We start from the raw sequence: 22,533 nt of genomic DNA on the forward strand, positions 1-22,533 counted from the left end.
ATAAACAACATTCTGTTAGCATAATTGTGTTTCCATTAATGAAGTGACTTCAGATTTTTTCCTCTACGTAGTACCTGAGCCAGATTCTTCCTTCCAAGAGCAATAACTATAGAGGCCATGGGGAACATTATAATAGTCTAGTCTGCCCCTTCATAACACAAACCATAACACTATATGTAGTAATAATAAAACATTACAGATTAGTAACTTGTGACTGAACTGGACTCAAGACATATAATTCAAGATATACCTAGGTTATTGTAATGAGAGACAGAAATACTAGGGAGCATTGAATGGATCCCTGGCTATATGAGATAACACATTAATGCTGTATCTATAATCAGATCTTAAAATTCTTGCTTTAAATTTAGTTTTATTTTTAAATTATACTGCAGTTTACTAATTGTACTATCAAAAAAGATCATACATTACACCTTTTCTTTTGTCAGAGAAAATAATGGAAAAGACTACCATTTACACTTACCTCTTCATTTGTTTCCTGTTCTGGTGAATTTTCCAGTCCCAACTCAATCAAATACAAAACCATGCAAAGGACATGTTCTGACAAATTTTGATGATCCATCAATATCTAAAAAGAAAAAAAACACTGAATTTTTTTTAACTGAGATGATTATCACTTTGAGATTCTTTCTGCATCTCATACAAAATGCCCAGACTGTGGCCAAAAACAGACAGAAAAAGACATCCATAACATAAAATGATGGGTAAGAAAACAACTCAGATTTTCTTCTGTGAAGGTTCAGTGTGGCTCTCATAAGATTTTTTTATATCACAATATGAGTCTTGCATTTACAACTGAATGCCTATTCAAGTATGCTGCTTCACAAAAGTTATGCAGATTTAAAAAACTCCTTGGAGATAGCAAGCCTTTTGTTTCACCTAAGCTCAGGAGCTATGCCTGCTGAGTGATAGATCATAGGTAGGGATGTAGAAAAGAAAGGTTAGGCAGTGTTAAAGAAATCTTAAGAAATAAATACTATCCAACTCCTGCTGTACCTCAGAGAAAAGATCCTAATTAGCTACAAGCATCCTCACAGCTAAATATTAGTAAAGTACTACAGTGCAAATGGAGTACCATGTATTAAACAAAAAAGGTGACTCAATCCCCCCCCCCAAAAAAAACAAAACAAAACAAAAAACCAGTGACCTAGTCAAAGAGCTGACATCTGGTCAGCACAGCAAAGGGGGAATAGTAATTTTGGGAACAATGCAGGAGTGACAAAAAGAAATAATGGAGTACACACCAGTCATCATGGACATCTATACACTAATACAAGGATGATGAGATATAGACAGGAAGAACAAAGTCTTAGTGCACACATAAAACTACTTCTGCAGCAACTCAGAAACTTGGGATAAACTTCAAGATAGAAGCACTGATACAGAAGAGAAGAGCCTGCTCAGGAAAAACAGATGGGATAATGATGCAGTGTGAAGCAAGAATGTATATACTTGCTTTGAAGTCAACAAGGAAGCAGAGACTTCTCTGGGTGGCAATAAAAGAGGAAAAGACTCACAGGCAACCATTGATCTTTCTGGATCACAGTATATGCATGAGAGGTCACCAGTGCCTTTGATGCATATACCTAGGCTGGAGTACAGAGGAGTGGAGGCTGCCCAGACCTTTCACCCCACCTTTAGATGACTGAGACAGAATCCAAAGACCAGACCAACTCTGGGCACTCAGTACCTCGATGGCTATAGTTATGCGTGCATCCGGAAACTGAACCCAGATCTCCTGAATGGTAGGCAATGATTCTACCACTGAAGAATATCAGCAGGTGGAGAAAAGAGTAGGAACAATATAAAGGGAGGACATCTAATATACATCACCAAATCAAGAGTAAGTAATGGATATGGTTGTGGCATGGCTGTGAAATTATAAGCAGGGATCTTGGTTTTCTCTGATTTTAAAAAATTCTTAATTTTTGGTTATAAAAAAAAAAAAGTAACTCCAAATCCACATTTTCCCATGATTTAAATGAAACACCACTAAAATAAATCTATAGCTATCTATGTCTAGATAGCTATAGATTTCTATATATCTATATATATAGTGGTGTTTCATTTTAATCATGGAAAAATATGAATTGAGGGGCTTTTTAACTGAAAATTAGTTTTGGTTTTTTTTAAATCAGAGAAAAACAGGATCCCTGGTTATAAGAAACATTGGAAAGATGGGTGATAACAGAGATTTTAATTACCCAGATAATTTTTTTAAAGCAACATGGCAGGAAAACAACTTTCGAGGAAGTTCTTAGAAAGTGTTTGGAATAATCATTTGTTTCACAGAAGGTATAGCAGCTATTTCAGATTTGAAGCTACTAAGGAAGAACCTGTTAAGAACCTTAATGTGGAAGGTAATTAGAATGAAAAATGGCCACAAAACAATAATTTATGATTCTAAAAAAATGAAGGAAAAAGAACAATAGAATAAAAGACAATGGATTCAGAAAAAGTAGAACTTAACAAATTTGAGGAACTGGAGGTAAGGTCTCAGGGGAAGGATTCTGAAGGGAAAAGGACTTCTATTTCTTATGCTTTCTAATGAAAATGACATGCTTAGGTACGACAGTGTGAGCTGTCCTCTTACTAGGAGTCAGCCACCCCTGCTGAGTAGCAGCAGCTGTTGCTGCTAAGGGAGTAGCTCAGTGGGAGTTAAACCCCCTCAGAAAGCAGAGGCACAGACAGTGAAAAAGTGAGGAAGCAGTGGTGAGCTGAATGATGTGTCCAGCAAGACTGCTGTGTGAAGGCCAGAGCCACAGGGGACACCTCCCAGTGTCCAGGACAGAACAACAAGTTTTGTTTATTTGCTTTGTTTATTTAAAGTCATCCCTTGCCTGAGCCACCTGCAGCACTGTTCACTGAGGCAGACCCAGCCTCAACTCTGTTTAATGCTAGGGCTAGCTAAGGAACTGCTCAGGGAGCAGAAGCCTGCCTGATGAATCTCACAAGCATGGCAACTTGCTTATGGGTATGCTCAGATATCTTCTTGCTAAGTGGATGCAAGCAGATGAGTATCATCTCCAAGGAGCTCCATGTGACCAAGCCACTCTGTTCTACAGGCCATACAGCCTATTCTGACAAGCTGTGTTTTACTCTCTTTGAGAAACTGAAGAACCATCTATACATCAAACAGGAACAGACCAACACCAGGCTTGCAGAACTGACAAACCATCCAAACATAAGAACAATATACAAAGAGGAGATCTCTGCATCCACCCATGAAGTCCAACACAAACACCTTCGCTCCTTACAAAAGAAGGAAGCAAAACTTTCCCAACTTACAACAACAACCCTATGATCCACAGGAGTATTATCAACCTATCCACTCCCAGCCCAGCTGAAGTGTCTATACTATGTTGTGGTCTTTCTTTCTGCCCCGCTACACAACTGTACAGCTGTATGGAAACCTTGAGGCTTTTTTCTGCTGCACAAGACTAAGGGAATATTTCTATGAAAAGCTACACAATGACCAACCAAGCACAGACCAAGAAGGGCAGCTCCTGGACTCTACCTGAGGGTTGCAGCCCTATTTGGATGTGTATATAAAATTGTTTTCACCTCCATACGCATTCTGAGATTGCCAAAAACCAATGATATTTATGTTACCACTTTAATCCTGAGGAATGGAAAACCACACTCTGCGTTAAAAACAGCCCTGATACATCAGGCTGATTAGGAAGGTACCAGTACTGGCATGGACAAAACAGCATGCATACAGAAAGCCAAGAGACAACGTTCTAATACAAAGTTTTACCAACTTCTGACTGGGGACCCCATGGCACAATACCAGAAGGAATTAAGTAAACTCTGAAAGAAGCTACCTCTGGAAACACAGGAGAGGATTAATGTTTCCACTTCTGAGAGCCCACAATGGGCAATGTTTAATTGTTACCCAAGATCCACAAACTAGGATGCCCTATTGCTACTGGCACCATCACAAAGGCATTTCTTTCTATGTTGACACAAACCTATTCCAATATACCATGGGAACTTCCAGCTATTTGAAATTTACCACAGATTTCCTGAAAAAATTAGTTTCCATTTACAAGCTTCTAGCTAACGCCATATTAGCTACCACAGATGTTACATTTCCATACACCAACATCCCCATAAGCACTGATTACGAGCCATAAACCTAGTTCTACACAATCCTACCAGCTCTGATTCCACTGACCAGGATGCACACCTTAAGAACCAGTAGCATGGATTCCTATACTTACAATACAATTCTAAAATCATATCCCAGTTTTGACCTGCTACAATACCAACTGTGACAAAGAAAACAGAATCCCTTTGGGTCACTGACAGCCCCCAGCTAGAACACCTTAGAGACATCATTAATGACCTCCTGGAAAATGACAAACATTAAGGTAGCCACAGGGGACAAACTTGTCCTGGCTTAATAATCCCCACAGCTTCAAATGGCATCTCTCCAACAACAGACAGCTTAACTCCTTTTTATAAAGACACCAGACCTTACTCCAGACTCAGATGCCAGCTGTGCCCCTGGCATCAACACTAACCATGACATCATCAAATAACACTGAATTATAATATCGGAGGTTCACTCACCTGTGCCTCTATCATGTCATACATGTCATCTGCCCCTCTGTTGTCTACACTGGACAGATGGAGGCAATCCCTATATGAATGAACACTGATCTGACATCAGTTCCAGAAAGGCATACCAGCCTGTGGCAGAACACTTTAACCTCCCTAGATGTTCGGTCACTAACCTCAGAGCAGCTGTTTTTGGCAACAAAACTTTAAAAAAAACTTGAATGGGAAATTATGGAACAAGAAATCATCCGCAGAATGGATCATGTTAGGGGGTGCAAGACTGGGTGATGACTTCAGATAGAAATCTATCAGCAATGAGATGTGGACTAGCTGCAATATAGATGGAAAATATTGGTACAACTACATATCCTTGTTTGATTCCACTTCTAAAAGTGAAGGGGTACATTTCCAAGCCATTGCTTAGGATGCTTGCTGTTATACTGTTATAAAGTCTGATAATGGTAACATATTTTGGCAGGCATCCAAATTTCATCAGGATCTTCCACAAGGCCTCTCTGTTGATTGAATCAAGGGCTTTAGGTCAATGAAGACTATGTAAAGATCTTGGTGTTGCTCCCAGCACTTCTGCAGCTACCTAGTAACAAAGATCTTAACCACTGTACCTCTTTGTGGTCTGAAACCACATTGGGACTCCCTAACCAACACTTCCATTACTGATCTTCAGTACACTGATGATTGTGTTGTGTGCCCATTCAACTGAAGAGCAGACTCTTGACTGCTTCTGTGAAACATGTGAAAATCTTGGATTCACTGTCAACTTCACAAGAACCAAGATACTTTACCAGCCTACCCCAAAATAACCAGCTGCTACTGCACACGTTACAATCAAAGGCCAACCCTTGGAAACTGTTAAGCATTTCCTCTACCTAGATATCCACCTTTCCAAAAAAAGTAAACATAGACGACAATGTTCAAGACCAGTTAAGATCTCCCAGCACTACCTTCAATGATCATGACATCAGGACCCAAACCAAACTTCTCAACTACCAGACTGCTGTCATCCCTACCCTGTTGTATGGGTGTGAAACTAAAATAACATTGAAAACACTTGAAACATTAGTATCAGCAATGTCTTTAGAAAATCTCCCACATTATTTGGAAGGAAAAAAGAACCAAACACCAGTATTCTGGCTCAAGCAAACACCAGCAGCATTGAAGCCATGTTTATACAGCACCAGCTGTTGGACATTGTAGGAATGCCTAACAACCAGCTTCCAGAACAGATCCTATCCTCCCAACTCACCAATCTGGTCACCATTCTAGAGGTGGACAAAAAAGAGATTCCAGGACACAGTGAAGACCCATCTGAAGAAATGAGATAATCAACATCACGACCTAGGAGACCAAGCATTGAATTGGCCCTATCGGTGCTGTAATGTCCTATGAAGCATCAATCATGGTACAAAAAAGGCTGGAACCACTGGTCTAAGCTAGGGCGCTCAATGCCCAATCAGCAGAGCCATGTCATCTGGCCCACCAGGCTCCCTACAAATCCAGAAGTTTGATACTGTTAATTCCTCCTTCCCTGCTACAAAATTTCTGAATCTGTGGGGAGTGCAATGGGCTAGAGAGCATGACACTCTGCAATAGATCAGTGGTGTGGGATCTGGAAAGCACGAGGCCCAGTCCTGGCACATGGAGCCCAAACTGGGTGCCTGGGGCCAGGCTGAGACACTGCAGGACCCAATGTGGGCTCCAGGGGCCTAACCCCATGAGGGATCCACGCCTGAGGCTGAAAAGTTGAGCACCACTGGTTTAAACCAGGACTAGAGTCTTACTTCATTACCTAGATTAGCTTTTATAACCCTATGTCCTTCAATGCACTGTTTTTCCCCCCTCTCTCCTACCCACCTCCCCTCGCCCAGCAGTGTCACTCCTTTACTTTCCCTCTTCCCTATCCTTTAAATTCTAATCACTGCTTTCCACTTAGAATTGTTGCTTCCGGCAGTCTCTTCACAGCATCTGATAACATACAACACTGCTTATGAAAGCTTATGCATTTGTGATTTAGTCTATAAGGTTCAAATCTACCCTGTCTAATTTCTAAAGGAAGCAGAATTAAAGGCAGACTGGCAAATTAACCCAATGCAAGAGAAAGATATAAAGTGTATTAAGAGACCAACATGGCTACATCAGAAGTTCTTAAATGACCTGAACATTTTAAAAAACTGTACAAAAAATAAAGTCTTAAAAATATTTAGGTAAGTCAGAAGGATTTAAATCGGCAGGGTGTGATGACAGTCATCTGAGAATATTTAAAGAACTAAATGATGCAATTTCGTTGCCTTTAGCTACTATCTTCAAGAACTAATAATAGAGGACAGCTGAGGTCTTAGTGGACAGCAAAAGGCTTGTAGTACCTATCATTAAAAAGGAGGACCTGGGGAATTATGGACCAGTCAGCCTCATATTGATACCCAAGAAGATGCAAGAAAAAATTATTAAACAATCAATTTAAGTGCCTGAAGGATAATAAAGTAGTAAGCAACAGGCAATGTGAATTTTATAAGCAGCAGCTAATGTCAAACCAATTCAATTTTCATCTCTGACGGGGTAACTGGTCTAGTGAATGGGAAAAAGTGGAACCAAATTATATGTTGACTTCAGTCAAATTTTTGACATGGGTCCATTTGACATGAGAATACAACCAACTAAAAGACATATCGTGTAAAATATAATATGTGCTATGAACTGCAGTAAAAGTATTTATCAACTTGGGAGTGGGAGACTGGCAAATTAAAGACTTGGGAGACTGGAAAATCAAGTGCGAGCCTGCAATGGTCTGTCTTGGGTCCAGGACAACTCAATATTTACACTAGCAATATGATTCATGAAAGTTATACTCTTATAAAATCTGTAAATGAGGGGCTAGAGCTAGAACCTTTTTAGACTCAAGGCACCCCTTGGAAAATGTCAGCTGTTAGCTTCCACTTAATTTTTGACTACAGAAAAATAAAAGAACAGTTCTTCTGTTGCAAAGAAATCAGAACGACATTAATAGATCAGAATTCTTTTGACTCTGAGGATTCCTATTTGAAATCTCTGGGCTTATCCTGTGAATTGTGTTTGAACACTTAACACTGACAATGTTGTGTGGCATGCCACGGCACTCCTGAAAGGCTCTCAAGGTACTCCAACATGCCTTGGCAATCCAGTTGAGAATTACTGGGCTAAAGCACTGTAAGCCTCCTGGAAGACAGGCACGGAATCCAAAATATTAAGAATAATCTGAGAAACTTACTGAATTTCATCTAATCACCTTCAGACAGGACAAGAGTGAAGTACTTTGGAAAGGGAAATCAAATATACAAATAACTGGCTAGGCAACAGTACTGTAGAAATGAGCCTATGGTGGATCACAATTTGAATATGAATATCAATGTGTTGTTGCGGTAAAGAAGTAAGAGTCATTTTGAGATGTATTAACGGGACATATTTAAGACTTCAGTTGTAGTACTGGAGCTCATTACCACAGAGTACATAGCACCTTAGAGGCTAAATGGTTCAGAGGGGCATGAGCTTTCAGAGGCAACAACCTATTTTGTCAGGTGCTAAGACGCTTTCCTAGAATCTGACAAAGTGGGCTGTTGCCTACAAAAGCTCATGCCTCTCAGAAACAATTGGTTTCTAGGGTGCTGTCCTGCCCTTTCTGTCTGATTTCAGATTAAAGTGGCTAATCACTTCTGTGCTCAATAGCGCAGTATGTTACAGAGGGCAAAAGTATACAAAGGTTCAAAACAGGAATTAGACAAAAATGTGGGGGATAAGTACTTTGGGGCCTAATAAACACAATAATCAGAGGGGCAACTGTAGGTTCAGAACATTTCATAACCTAGGAATGCTGGTAACTGAGAGGTTAAGACAAGGAATCATAGAAATCATAGAAAATTAGAGTTGGAAGGGACCTCAGGAGCTTATCTAGTCCAACCTCCTGCTCAGAGCAAGGTCAGCCCCAACTAGATCATCCCAGCCAAAGCTCTGTCTAGCCAGTCTTAAAAACGTCCAAGACTGGAGATTCTGCAGCGTCTCTGGGTAACTTGTTCCAGTGTTTTACTACCCTCCTAGTAAGAAAATTTGTCCTAATATCTAACCTAAACTTCCCTTGCGGCAACTTCAGATCATTGCTCCTTTTTCTGTCATCTGCCACCACTAAGAACAGTCTAGCTCCATCTTCTTTTGAACCCCCCTTCAGGTAGTCGAAGGGTGCTGTTAAATCCTCTTTTAGTCTTCTCTTCTCTAGACTAAGTTATGTGTCCCAGCCCCTACACCATTTTTGTTGCCCTTCACTGGACTCTCTCTAATCTGTCTGCATCCTTTCTGTAGTGGGGGGTCCAAAACTGAACACAGTACTCCACAACTGGCCCCTGCTGAATAGAGGGGAATAATCACTTCCCTTGACCTACTAGCAACACACCTACCAATGCAGCCCAGTATGCCATTAGCCGTCTTGGCAACAAAGACACACTGCTGGCTTATATTCAGCTTATTGTCCACTGTAACCCCCAGGTCCTTTTCTGCAGAGCTGCTGCCCAGCCAGCCTCTACTGGTGCATAGGATTGTTGCATCTTAAGTACAGGACTCTGCACTTGTCCTTGTCAAACCTCATGAGATTCCTTTTGGCCCAATCCTCCAATTTGTCTAGGTCGCTCTGAATCTTAGCCCTACTCCCCAGCATATCTACTGCTCCCCAACAGCTTGGTGTCATCCACAAACTTGCTGAGGGTACACTCTGTGTCATCTTCCAGGCGGTTGATGAAGGCATTGAATAAAACTAGCCCCAGGACTGACCCCTGGGGCACTCCACTTGATACCGGCTGCTAACTAGACATCGAGTCATTGATTACTACTCTCTGAGCCCGATGCTCCAGCCAGTTTTCCATCCACCCAACAGTCCATTCATCCAGCCCATACTTCCTTAGCTTGCCTGTGAGAATGTTGTGGGAGACCATATCAAAATCCTTGCTGAAGTCGAAGTATATCACATCCATTTGTCTGCCCACATCCAGGCATCAATAGATGGCAATCAGGTGGTCAGGCATGACTTGCTCTTGCTGAATCCATGCTGACCATTGGTGACACCTAGGGGGTGTATGCAGGTGCACACGCACCCCAAGATTGGCAGTGCACCCCCTGCGAAAAGCACTGCCAACCCTGCTGGCAGCACCTGCAAGAGGTCGCTGCTCACCACCACTGCTCCCCACTGCTAACACCACCAGCAGCATCTGTGGGTGGTCCCCAATCGCCACTGGCGGCGCCTGCAGGTGCTCACCAACCACTGGTCAGCACTCACCCTCCCCTCCAACCCCCACTGATACTGCTGCAGCTGCCTGTGAGAGCTCCCCACTTGTCCTGCCCCCACCACCGACACAACCAGGGCTGCCTGCCGAAGCTCACTGCAACCTGCAGGCGGTCGCCATGCCCCCCAAGCCTCCAGGGGTATGCGGTATTCATGATGCTGACTGTTCCTAAATTGCCACTTTCTCTTCCAAGTGCTTAGAAATGGGTTTCTTGAGGATCTACTCCATGGTTTTTCCCAGGACTGAGGTGAGGCTTACTGATCTGTACTTCCCTGGATCTTCCTTCTTCCCTTTCTTAAATATGTGCACTATGTCTGCCTTTTTCCAATCATCTGGGACCTCTCCTGATTGCCATAAGTTTTCAAAGATGATGGGCAGTGGCTCTGCAGTCTCATCAGCGAACTCCCTCAGTACCCTCGGATGCATTCCATCCAGCCCCATGGACTTTTATATGTCCAGCTTTTCTAAATAGTCCCCAACCTATTCTTTCACCACTGAGGGCTGCTCACCTCCTTCCCAAACTGTACCCCAATCACCTGATCAGGGCAGGAGGCTAGGAAACAGCTGTGGGGGAAGGCCAAGTCCCAGCCCCCTGCTCCAATGTGCCAGTAAGGCAGCAAGCCTCTGGCTGGGCGAGAATTCCCTGCTCAGATGAGGGTAGCTGGAAGCTATACTACCAGGGTGTGGGGGAGAGCAGACAGGGAGCAGTGAAGCCCTGGCTAGACAGGGATTGCAAACTAACCGTGCAGATCGCCGATCCAGCCAACAGCCCACTTCCCACTGTCCCACCCATAGGTGGCCAGTCCTGGTTCTGCTCAGCTCCCTGTTCCTGTGGGAAGTCAGAAGCCCCATAGCACCAGGAGGCATGTGGGTGGTCCCCACACTGATCAGCTACCAACTACGATTGCAGAACTGGGAGCTGCCTGCTGCCATGGCAGGGAGAACTTTTTCTTGGCCTGAGCTCAATCCCCAGCTCTTGCTTCTATTGTGGAGCTGAGAGCTGCCTGCTGCCAGGGCAGGGGGACAATGTCCCAGTCCCAGCTCTGAGCCCACCCTGTCAGCAGGCAGCTCCTAGGGGAGGGGATTGTTCTCCTAGCCCCTGCTGCCCAGGCAGACTAGGAGCAAATATGCTCCCAGTCAGCCATCTACACATGGGATACTGCAGAGTCATTAACACACAGTTAATCTGCTACCTGAATTTGCAGGTAGCAAATTAACTCCACAACTGACTAATTTACTGCACAGTAAGGATCGGCACATGTAAATAGTGATGCTTTACCATGCCATCAATTAGTCAGCTGCGTAGTAAGGAATCTTATGTAGACACGCCCATCATGTACTATTTTGTCTATCACACTAAGAAAAATGTAGACAATCTTGGAAGTGTACAGAACAGAGCAACAGAGATGAGAAATGGTTTAGAAAACATGACCTGTACACAATATTTGAATTAACTGGGTTTGTTTAGTCCAAAAAAGAGATTACTTTAAGGGAGAACATAATAATCTTGAAATATATATATTTTTAAAGCTATTATTTAATGGACACAGATGTTCTAGTCTTCATGTCCACCAAGGACAGGACAGGAATAAATAGCGCCATTTGCAGCAAAGGAGTTTTAGGTTAGACAATAGGAAAAAAACCCCTATAAATGTTAGTAGATAAACGTTAGTAGAAACTATAGGTTAATATAAGTAGTTCATTGCCTTTGGCGATTAGCAAAATTAGATACTAGCTTATTGAGATCTTAATTATCTGCAGAGCCTCTGACGTTGCAATGGGTGTCATTACAAGAAGCTATTAAGTGGCAAGCCCAGTCTAAGGCTTCGCCTAACATTTCTTAAACAAAGATACTTTTGTCTAAAAATCAGCTTTTTATGCCATGTGTTGGTGCTGGTGTCTTGTCGAAAAAAAAGTCTTTGCTATGCCATACAAGTGTTCACAACATACTTGGTGGGGAAAGGTGGCTGGATTATGTCTTTTACATATTTCACCTCAATCTCGGCACTGCAAAATCATTGTTCTTTAGTGATGATTTAGCCTGTCTCCAGTAAGACTACTTAAGAGCAAGTCTTTGTCTTAGAATTATTACCAGATAAAGTCCTCATTTGTTTTAAGGGAACAACGGCAGCTAAATCTGGCAAAACCTCTAAATCTATTCAGGTACCTCAACTTCAACTTAAGTAAAACAAGTTAGACAGACACAGTTTCTTAGCCTCTCCTCAGGTAATTAGCAGTCACTATGCTCCATGAATTGGATACTTTACAGTCTTATAAAAAAGAGTCCAGACCATCAGGGACAGTTCTATGCCCTGGGTAGTGGTAGTACAAGGTGTAAGAGCAGTGGCCAGAGGTTCACTGCTGAGGGTGAAGATACCTCCCTTTTTTACTGCAAAAATGTAGGTCAAGCAGCCATTTAAGCAATGATTTTCAGTGGCAAAAAAAGAAGGTGAAAGGGGCTTACTCTGACACGCCTGTCTCCCCATAACAGTACCCTGTTTCTACCCATTGCTGCGCCATGAGCTGCTACCACTCAGGTCCTGCCAAATCAGTCACTGCTGCTATGCCCTCTCCACTGCCAGAACCAAGGTTGCTGCATGGAAATGCAGGATGCAGGGCACTGGGGGTGGGGGATGGGAGAGTACAGCACTCCCCAGACTCCATCGTGGCACATCTTCCCTAGTGACCTGCTGACCTACCCATTGTTACACTGTTGACAAGAAACAGTCTCTTCATCTGCCAAGAAGATAAATGAGAGTTTCAGTTCATACCCTCCTTCCTCGTTGTATGCAAATTCAAAAGCCATGAAAAATTTCAAATTAGTTATTTATGGGCCCAGGAAAATGTACAGAATAAGACAATCCAATTGACACCCCTACAAAAAGCATCCAAACTAAAAGCATTTCCAAGGATGCCAGCTCTACTTCAGTTTTTACCTTAAGAGGAAAAAATTCAAAAGACTTCAGAAATGAAACATGAAAGCAACTAACATATAAAAAGGATAGTTGAGCTTTAGCGCTCATCAACTCAGGCAAAAAGAAAAAGAAAAGAAACAATGTCTTGCCCCCCGGAGAGGGAGAACTGATCAAAATCACAGACAGAAGAGTTTTCAGGGGAAATCCAGAATGACCTTCCTCTGGGAAATATTTTGATTTAAAATGACATTGTGAGAACCTTAATTTACATGAAAAGAAAGAGAAAGCAGGCACATTTATTTCCTTTCACAAAGAACCTGCTTATATTTAGTTTAGAATCTGTTGCAATAAATTTTAAAACAAGTTTTAAATGCAATTTAGATGCCAGGAGACCAAATTATAACCCTTAACACTAGCAGCATTAAGCTTTTTATAATAATCATTGTTTCGCATCCAGTCTTTTATAGCTAGCTAAATGAGGACTGAACTGTTTAAATTCCTCCAGCCAATTCAGTTTAACCTCAGGCCAGATGGATCTTAGAATCAGAGAAAAATAGGGTGTGTGCCACCTATGCACGTGCAGCCTGTGCCAGGGGTCAGAAGAATTAATAATGCAAAAAACCAAGTGGTGAGCTTATGCCAATCAGAATACATTAGACTTATTAAAACAATCATGTAAATTTAACTTTTTCTGTGGTCTCAAAGGTTGAAAGGAATCAAACCTGCCTTAGGCTTAGAAAGCCTTCAAAAGTGGACAGAAAAGGCCATTTAAGTCAGCCCATGGAAACAATTACAATGCGCAGTGTTCTGTCACCCACTGACGTAGCAAAAGCATATTTGCATATTCTAATTAGGAAAGCAGGTTGAGAGTCTGTAGCCACTCATATTGAGGCATTTCTCATTAGATTTTTGGCAGCTTCTTAGCGTAACAAGACACAAAAAACTGCCAGTGACAACAGAAGTGAGCAAAGCAGGATGACATTCTTTTAGCCAATTAATGCAGGGCTCTGAACTTCATCAAACACTGGTAATCTATAGGAAGAAAGAACTTCAAACCAAGCCTTATTAAAGTGGCTCATTAAAGGAAAAGAGGTGTTGAAAGAACACCGTCCAAAAGCTTCCAATCTAAAGCAGCAGGTAGAGTTCAGACTTTATGCAAATCCTTTATTTTTTCCAGTCCACAGGTATAAGTCCATGGGCTAAAATGTATGTTTGTCCATAAAGGGAGAAGGAACTGCTGCTCAGGAGTGTGCATCAGCTGTTCCACTAACTCTTATGTTTGCATGATCCTGTAGCAATAGAAGTTTAATATATTTCCTTAAGTTTTACCCTCAAAAATAAAGCAGGGTTAAAGTTGGAGTGGTTTTGCTATACTAATATTACTATAGCTTGCCCTAGTATCCTTTCACATCAATAAAATCATTACATCCATCTATACCACAGTCTCCTTCACCAGGTCCTGATCTGAACTCAGTCTGCTGACACCATGACTCAGCACCTTGTTCCCAGTCCCTACATTTTAATACCAATGTCTTTATCCTGGCAATCCCAGCTCCACTACCTTTAATCTCATAGTCCCACTTAAACTCAGCCCTGTCATCAACCTCCAGTTCCAATGTTCCTCCCATTCAAGCACCTGCCCCAAATTGCTCCACACTGACCAATATGGTTCTTGTCCATCCTGAATTCACATCAAGCAACTTCATGCACCCCAACTGTCTGCAAGTAAGGATGAAGGGATGACACTGACAGCACAGAAATGACAACCTCAATTTTGGTGCAGGACCTAAATCATTTCTGAGCAGGCAGGAACTGCACCTGCAGACGAAGTCCTACACAGACTGACAGTCTCCAGCATGCTCAGTGTGGCATGACTGTCTTGAGATTTTGGCTACAAAGGTTTAGCAAATCTGTCCTGAGCTTGTATGACCTGCAATACTTCAAAATCTTATAATTCATCCAAATGTGTGCAGATTTTCACAAGCAAGCACAGTACAGGCAGATCTTCTGACACAAAGCTTACCCTTCCCTCCAAAATAAAAACCTTTGCTCCAAGATCCGGGAGCTCCAGAACTCTTCCGAAAGAAAAGGCCGCCAGGATTTTTAACATGGACAACATAATGTATTTTCCCTACAGACATTCTAGGAAGTGTTTTGTAAGACAGATGGACAGAATTCAGCCTGAGACAGAGGCAGACCCCCAATGGGGAAAATTTCAGCCAGTGGTTAAAGTTTGGCAAAACTGCCAACAACTGAAAATACAGTATGTTATAACTAACAATCTTAGTAAAAAGTAGTGTTCAAACAGCCCTGCCTATAATCAGTTCCCCTGAGAGTAGGATGTATGCCTTTACCAATAATTTATTCTCTTAATTCTATTTTATCCATAATTATAACTTATTTTACTATGGGCAAAAGAAAAAAATGCAGTTGAATACTTGTATTTATACTTACATTGATCTCTGCAATAGCAGTTATATAAATCATAGTCTATTGTTTAGTAAAGATAAAAATATTTAACATGTTTTAAGTTGAATAGAACTTCAGGAAAAAAAAGAAAGGTATTCTAACATGAAGGTGGATCACATGTTGCTAAAACAAATAAAGCTAGTCACCATTCTTTATATCTAAATCCAAGCTTGTGGTACATGGGCTGTTGGTCACTTCACTTGAAAAAAAAATGGGTAAAAAATTCATTTTTAAGAAAGGCTATGAAAGAACTGGCATTTTTTTATGAATAACCAAAACTACAAAACAATTAGCATTCATTACTTAGCAGAAAGGTGGGAACAAAACAGCACAAGAGCTGTAGAGGTGAAGAGGAGTACATATCAGCAGAAGCAAAGAGGAAAGTTTGCACAGGGTAAAGAATTACTTGGCTCAAACCAAACCAGTATTTCAGTCCTTTATCTCTAGCAGCAGTTTATTTCCTTACTAATCTTTTTTTTTTTAAATAGATGATATTTCTAGAAGCAAAAAGGTGGATCTAAGCTTCCCCTTCTGGTGAATATTTTCAGCCAAAGAAGTATATCAGCAGCAAAATTAAACATATTTTAGAAGCAAGTGGGGGGATGGAGAAGGGAACAACTTCTGATGCTGACGAATTAATTAGTATGGACGAATGAGTGGCTGCATCACTTCTGAAAGTCAGAGCTTCTTTGGAAAGTGACCTGGAAAGGTCAACCATAATCATCACAGAAGATCTAGGAGAACACAGTTTTTACAGATTTCAATGTTTCTCATGACTTAAAAAAAAGAAAGAAAAAGCAGCAAAACAAAAGCCAGAAAACATTGTGGTACAATTTGTCATATATCAAGCCTAATAATGGCTTTGGCAGAATCCCTCGGAGTGTAACAGAACAGGTTGCCTATTAGATTACCTGGCTTAATAGATGTACAAATTACATAACAGGTATCAGAAAATATTCACATGCACTTATAAATAAATACTGAACACATTTAAATACTGCACATCTTTGAATTCAGGCAATCACTTAATTTAAAAACTGTAAGATGTTAAAAAGGAACAAGGAAAAGGAGCATTTGAAAACAGAGGAAATGCTGTTCTATGCCACTACCATTGTACCATTAAAAAAAATTCAAACCATGCATATTTATAGTAAATACAGAAGTCACAACGTTGATACAAATATGAACCGAATATTGTAAATAAAGTATAAAAATCCATATATTTAAAAATATTTTAAGATGAAAAAATAAATAATACGTCCTGATATCATAAGCCAAAACTTTAATTGTACCTTGTAAAGAAGTGTGAACAATACAATGTGCAGCGTTTTACAGTGCAAAAGCTTTGTGAGACCCTGATAGCTTGGATGCAATGGTGTTCTTTTCTTGTAGGGAGGCCAGGGGTTTCCAGGGAATTTTCCACTCTGTTTTAAACTGTTAAAATAAACAATATTTATATTAAAGACTATAGTAATGAAAATTGAAACATTCTCTCCATTATAAAGCACTCAGAGCTATGAGTTTATAGGTATATATTTTCTTTTGCTCACTATTTCTGTATCATGTTGTTAAACAAGGTTTTGCAAACTACAGTGGTTTATGGATTGAGACTGACAAAGGCTGCTTAGTATTAGTACTAGGATTCAACATCTCTGAATTATTTTTGGAATAAATCTATAAAACATAAATACTGACAGTGATTTTTAAGAACACCTTTTTCATTTTTCCAAGAACCATACAGAACAAGACACTTAAGAATTATCTTTTCATTTAAGCAAATTTTGCATTTCCTGCTGACCACTACTGTAATATGTATTGGCATGTGTAATTTTTTTTAAGTTGTGCCTCAGAAGACAGGCACTTAAGCTTTGATATCTGAAAGTGAAACTAATTTATTTAGACATCTGCAACACCTGTTATTTAAATTCTGAATTCTCTTCAGATTTGTGTGTTCAGTACTTGAACCAACTAATGTTGATATTGGTGCATTTTCAAAGTTACAAAATGGCATAAATTAAAATGAGAAGCAAGAATTTTTGTGGGTGATATCCTTTATCATGAATGGTTGAGATAGGCTTAGACAAAATTTCAAATACAGTGCAGACATACAAAAAACGAGAACTCTTGGTTCCAAAATGATACCTTTTATTAGACCAACGGGGAAATTGCAAGAAAACTGTCCTTTTCTGCAAGCTTTTGGGAGCAAAGTCCTTTAACCAGGAAAGTTTGCAGAAAAGGACAATTTTCTTACAATTTCCCAGTTGATCTAATAAAAGGTATTATCATTATGGAACCAAGAGTTCTCGTTTTTTGTATGTTTTCTTGTCTCAAACCAACATGACTACCAAGTACATTCCAAATACAGTACATTCATTCTTCTTCAAGTGACCATAAAAATCCTTGCCTCTCCATATTTCCTTGACCAGGACAGCTTCAACATCACTCAAACACTACCATAAAATTAAAATATTTACATCAATGAACATGCAATACTTTACAGATTATAAAATAGATTATGGACTAATAGACAATAGAATATGTTAGTAAAGCGCTGACCATAGTGTATAAACACAAAAAGGCAGAATCTGTCCGTATGCCAGCATCTAAACAGACAAGTGACATCTGGTCACAGAACAGAACAACAGTAAATGGAGCAGACAGTTGTAGGAGAAGACAATGTTGCGTGAAAGACAGCAGGAGATTCACCAAAATACTTCATACACAAGTACTGCTCCAATGTAACTTGTTCCAATATAAAATTACTCCTAATGGCTCAGTACAGGCAGTCAAAGAGCCCAACGTTGAATCAATTCAAGCTTTGCAGGTTAGACTAAACCAATAAGCAAAGGAACAGACATTCACTTTTGATTCCAGAAATGCAGCCACATGCCTGCAGTGACCAAGGTCAGAAGTCAGGGGGAGCTAAAGCATGCCTCCCTGCTCAGCTGGAACACACAGTTTGGACCAAGGCTACCCAGCCCACCCTAGGGGGGAGGATTTGTGGGGGAGGTGCAAAGCATCCTGGGATGCTTGGGGACTGTGAGTTAACTTGAATTTAGAGAAGACCTGGGACAGAAGCTCAATAAACTGATTTAACTTAGATCAATGAAGTCTAAATCTACATCCATCCAGGTTTATCTTAAATTGGTTTGGCCATTTTGAAAGTGGTTTATGTGCACTGAACTTCTGTTGTATTACAGTTTTGAACCATTTTCTGAGTACTTATACCAATTTATGTGTAATTTCTGTCCCTAGCCAATAGGCTTAAAATCACTCACTTCAATGCAGAGTAAGTACTGCCATATTCATTCCATTGGTGCAACTGGGTTTATATTGATTTAAAGTCCAACCTATAGACAGGGTCTAAAAAAAGTCAGAAGCAATATCTGTAGGTACATACATCAGAGAAGCCACATAAAAAGATATTACAATACTGAAGATGATACATGAAATCATGGAAGAGATTTATGCTGAAATAAATCAAAGCAATTTTATATATGGCATTGATAGGACTTCAAATACCAAAGTAATGGAGGAAGATAAGTCAGAGTAGAATAAAGAATACAACAGAATATCAGCACAGCAGAGATAACTAACGTTAAAAAGTAAAGACAACAGGAAGAGAAGTCAAATTGTCAAGAACAGGGGGCTTACAACATAATCCTATTGGATTTCACAATGAAGCGGTTGAAGCACAAACAGCCACTGCTTCCCACTCTTTGCATATCCCCTTCTTACTTCCTAGGTATCACTAGGTGTGCACATGTGACAAGGGTCCTGTAACCAGCACCACAGGCAGGTGAAGCAATTAAAAGAAAAGTATTGCTCAAAAGCTACAGCCACAGGCTGGGGAATGCCCAGGATAGGTTCTCTGAAATATTTAGCTGTCAAGCTCTAAGAAACCTCTAAGAATATCTAAGTTTCAGTTTCTCAGCGGCATATAACCTAGATAAATATTCAACAAGGATGGCAAACAGCAAAAGTTCTTACATAGGGTGGCCACTGATACACCCCCAAAATACAGGACAGCCCCTTGGTAAGAAGTGGGCCCACTCAGGCAATCAGGAGTGAGGGTGGGGCCACCAGGCCCCTTGGCTAATCAGCACCAAGGGACGGGACCACCACCTCCCTCCCTCCAGGGCTGGCTCCAAACCCTTCTCCTCCTGGCTGTGCACCACCTCTAGGCACAGCCAACATAACAACCAGGACAAATAATCAACGTATATTTCCACCAAGGAACAGAAAAACAGGACTTTTTGCTGTTCATTCCTCATTCAGGAACAGACAGGGGACAAAGGGTTTAAAAACAGGATGGTTCAGTATAAAACAGGACCAACTGCCACCCTAGTCTTACAACAGGATGACCCCCTCCACGGTCATATTTCTAGCTCTTGCTCAGCAATGTAGAAACACAAGCACTTCACACTTAGAAACTCTTAGATTTTTCTTATTTTTTTATCATTGTTTATAAAAACTTATTTTTTCTTTCCCCTAATTTCATTCAGCCTAAAATGGCTGAACCGTTTGACAGGCTATTCGTACAGTTAAAATTTGGTAAAGTTACAGGCAACCGAAAAATGTTAGTTAACCTTAATTACAGTTGGCACCATGTATTACACCAATATCTATGGACTTAAATACATTATTGCTATTTTCATTAGAGGTTTGGAAACTAAGTCAAATTTCAGAGGAATTTACAGACAACTATATTTTACATTTTTCTAGGTTTGTAGAAAATGCTTATTTTTATTTTACTGTGTGTTAAACAAAAGAGCCAGCTGTAAGACCATATTCTTCTCTCATGCTAATATAATATCTAGACATATAAAGAATAAGTGGAGAAGTCACAACAAAATCACAACAAAATATCACAACAAAAATTAAATTTCCTTTTTGCTCAAAATAATGTTTTAAAAAGGCGATTTATTTATTAGATAAAAGGTGGTTTATTTTTTTAAGGATTTTAATCAATGGTCATATACCAAGGCATACCCATAGAAATAAAAGGAAACTGTAGACAATTTCAATATACAGACTACTGCAATACTGCCCTTGGGAAAACTAAAATTGCTTTTTGTAATTCATGTTTACTTTGGCTTCCAGAAATACATTCCTCAGTTCAAGAATAAAAGGTTATGTATTTCATATATTTCATAGACATTAGGGCTGGAAGGGACCTCGGAACATCATCAAGTCCAGACCCTTGCCCAAAAGGTAGGAAGTTAGCTTGGTTCATAGGACCCCAACAAGATAAGCATCCAAACTGCCCTTGAAGGTGTTCAATGTAGGTGAACCACCTCCGATGGCAGGCTGTTCCAGACCTTGGGGGCTCGGACAGTAAAGAAATTCTTCCCTATGTCCAGCCTGAAACGGTCTTGTAGTAGTTTATGACCGTTCGACCTCATCATCCCTTGGGGCGCTCTGGTGAACAGACGTTCCCCCAGATACTGGTGGTCACCCCTGATAAACTTATAGGTGGCCATCAGATCACCCCTGAGCCTACGCTTTTCCAGGCTAAAAAGCCCCATGGCTCTCAGCCTGTCACTGTAAGCTCTGTTTTCCTGACCTCTGATCATGTGCGTGGCTCTTCTCTGGAATCTCTCAAGCTTCTCCACATCCTTTTTGAATTGTGGAGACCAAAACTGGACACAATACTCCAGCTGCGGCCTCACCAAGGTTGAGTACAAGGGGAGAAGGACATCCTGGGATTTGCTTGAGAAGTATCTGTGGATTCAAGCCAGCGTTTTGGTCGCTTTACTAGCCGCAGCATCACATTGCAGGCTCATGTTCATCTTGTGGTCAATGATGACCCCCAAGTCTCTTTTTTCCATAGCGCTAGCCACAGTAGCACTGCCAAGCCTATAAGGATGCTGCAGGGTTTTTTCCCCAAGGTGGAGAACCTTCCATTTTTCGGTGTTAAACACCGTCAGGTTCTCGTCCGCCCATTTGCTGAGCCTGTCCAGGTCATTCAGGAATGGATCACCCACCTGTCTTCTGGTGTGGATGCCTTGCCCCAAAGTTTGGTGTCATTGGCGAACTTGGCCAGTCTGCTCCTGACTCCAATGTCCACATAATTAATGAAGATATTGAACAATATGGGTCCAAGGACAGAGTCTTGGGGGACCCCATTGGTCACAGGACACCATGATGAGTGACTTCCATCAATTGGTACCCTATGGGTTCGACCACAGAGCCAATTTCCGAGCCAGCGGATCATGGTGAACCCAAGGGCACCGTTGGCCAGTTTCGCCAAGAGGTGATCATGGGATACCAGATCAAAGGCTTTTCTGAAGTCAAGATATATGACATCAATCTCTTCTCCCTTGTCCAGGTGATAGGTCACCTAGTTGTAAAAGGAAATGAGATTGGTCAAGCAACCTACCCGCAACAAACCTGTGCTGGCTATCCCTCAGGATGTTGGTGTCAGCCAGTCCATTAAGGATGGCCTCTTTAATAAACTTTTCTAAGATCTTCCCTGGGATAGAGGTCAGGCTGATGAGCCTGTAGTTTGCCAGACCCATTTTTCTCCCTTTCTTGAAGATAGGCACCACATTGGCCTTCTTCCAGACTTCGGGCACTACACCAGGGCACCAGGAGTTTTCAAAGATCTGTGCCATCAGCTGGGCTACGATGCTTGCCAGCTTCTTGAGTACCCTGGGGTCAGGGCCGGCTGACTTGAAGGCATCCAGCCTCTCAAGGTATTCCTTCACGAGGTCAGCATTAATGGAGGGCAGGGAATCTCCCTCACCCGGACCTCCCTGTCTTGTAGTGGGCATGGGTGTCCCATGGGACTGATGAAAGACCGACACAAAGTACCCATTTAATAGGCTGGCTTTTTCCTGGGCGTCAGTTGTCAGTTGCCCCATGTGGTTCAGCAGGGGTCCAACGTTGCCCTTGCTTTTCCTCTGGCTCCCCACATACCTGAAAAAGGACTTTTTATTGTCCTTGATGCTCAAAGCCAATTGGAGTTCAATTGCAGCCTTGGCTTTCCTGGTTTGCACCCTGCAGGACCAGACCAGTGCAGAATAATCGTCCTTGGAGGTAAATCCCGTCCTCCATCCTTTGTAGGCTTTTCTTTTTAGCCTCAGGAGGTCTGCTAGGTCCCTGGAGAGCCAGGGGGGCTGCTGTGCCCTCTTGCTGCCTTTCCTCCAAAATGGAACAGACTTAGCTTGTGCATTGAGGATCACTCCCTTAAGGAGCAACCATTCTTCTTGAACTCCCCTCTCCCTGGGGTCATGGTCCCT

At 41.3% G+C, this 22,533-nt stretch overlaps 1 protein-coding gene across 5 annotated transcripts in view; it reads right to left on the reverse strand.

The window, feature by feature from the left end:
• The window catches only part of UBR3 (ubiquitin protein ligase E3 component n-recognin 3), a 261,968-nt gene that overhangs the window by 137,557 nt on the left and 101,878 nt on the right, over nt 1-22,533 (reverse strand). For all 5 annotated transcript variants that reach the window (XM_090045497.1, XM_090045496.1, XM_090045495.1 and 2 more), the window contains 2 exons: nt 16,582-16,723; nt 485-589 (listed from right to left, as the gene is read on the reverse strand). In XM_090045497.1, the coding sequence (XP_089901623.1) occupies nt 485-589; nt 16,582-16,723 (247 nt within the window). The remainder of the gene's footprint in view (nt 1-484; nt 590-16,581; nt 16,724-22,533) is intronic.

The sequence above is a fragment of the Crocodylus siamensis genome, chromosome 4 (assembly GCF_052110815.1).
Source record: "Crocodylus siamensis isolate JL-2025a chromosome 4, ASM5211081v1, whole genome shotgun sequence".
NCBI lineage: Eukaryota > Metazoa > Chordata > Crocodylia > Crocodylidae > Crocodylus > Crocodylus siamensis.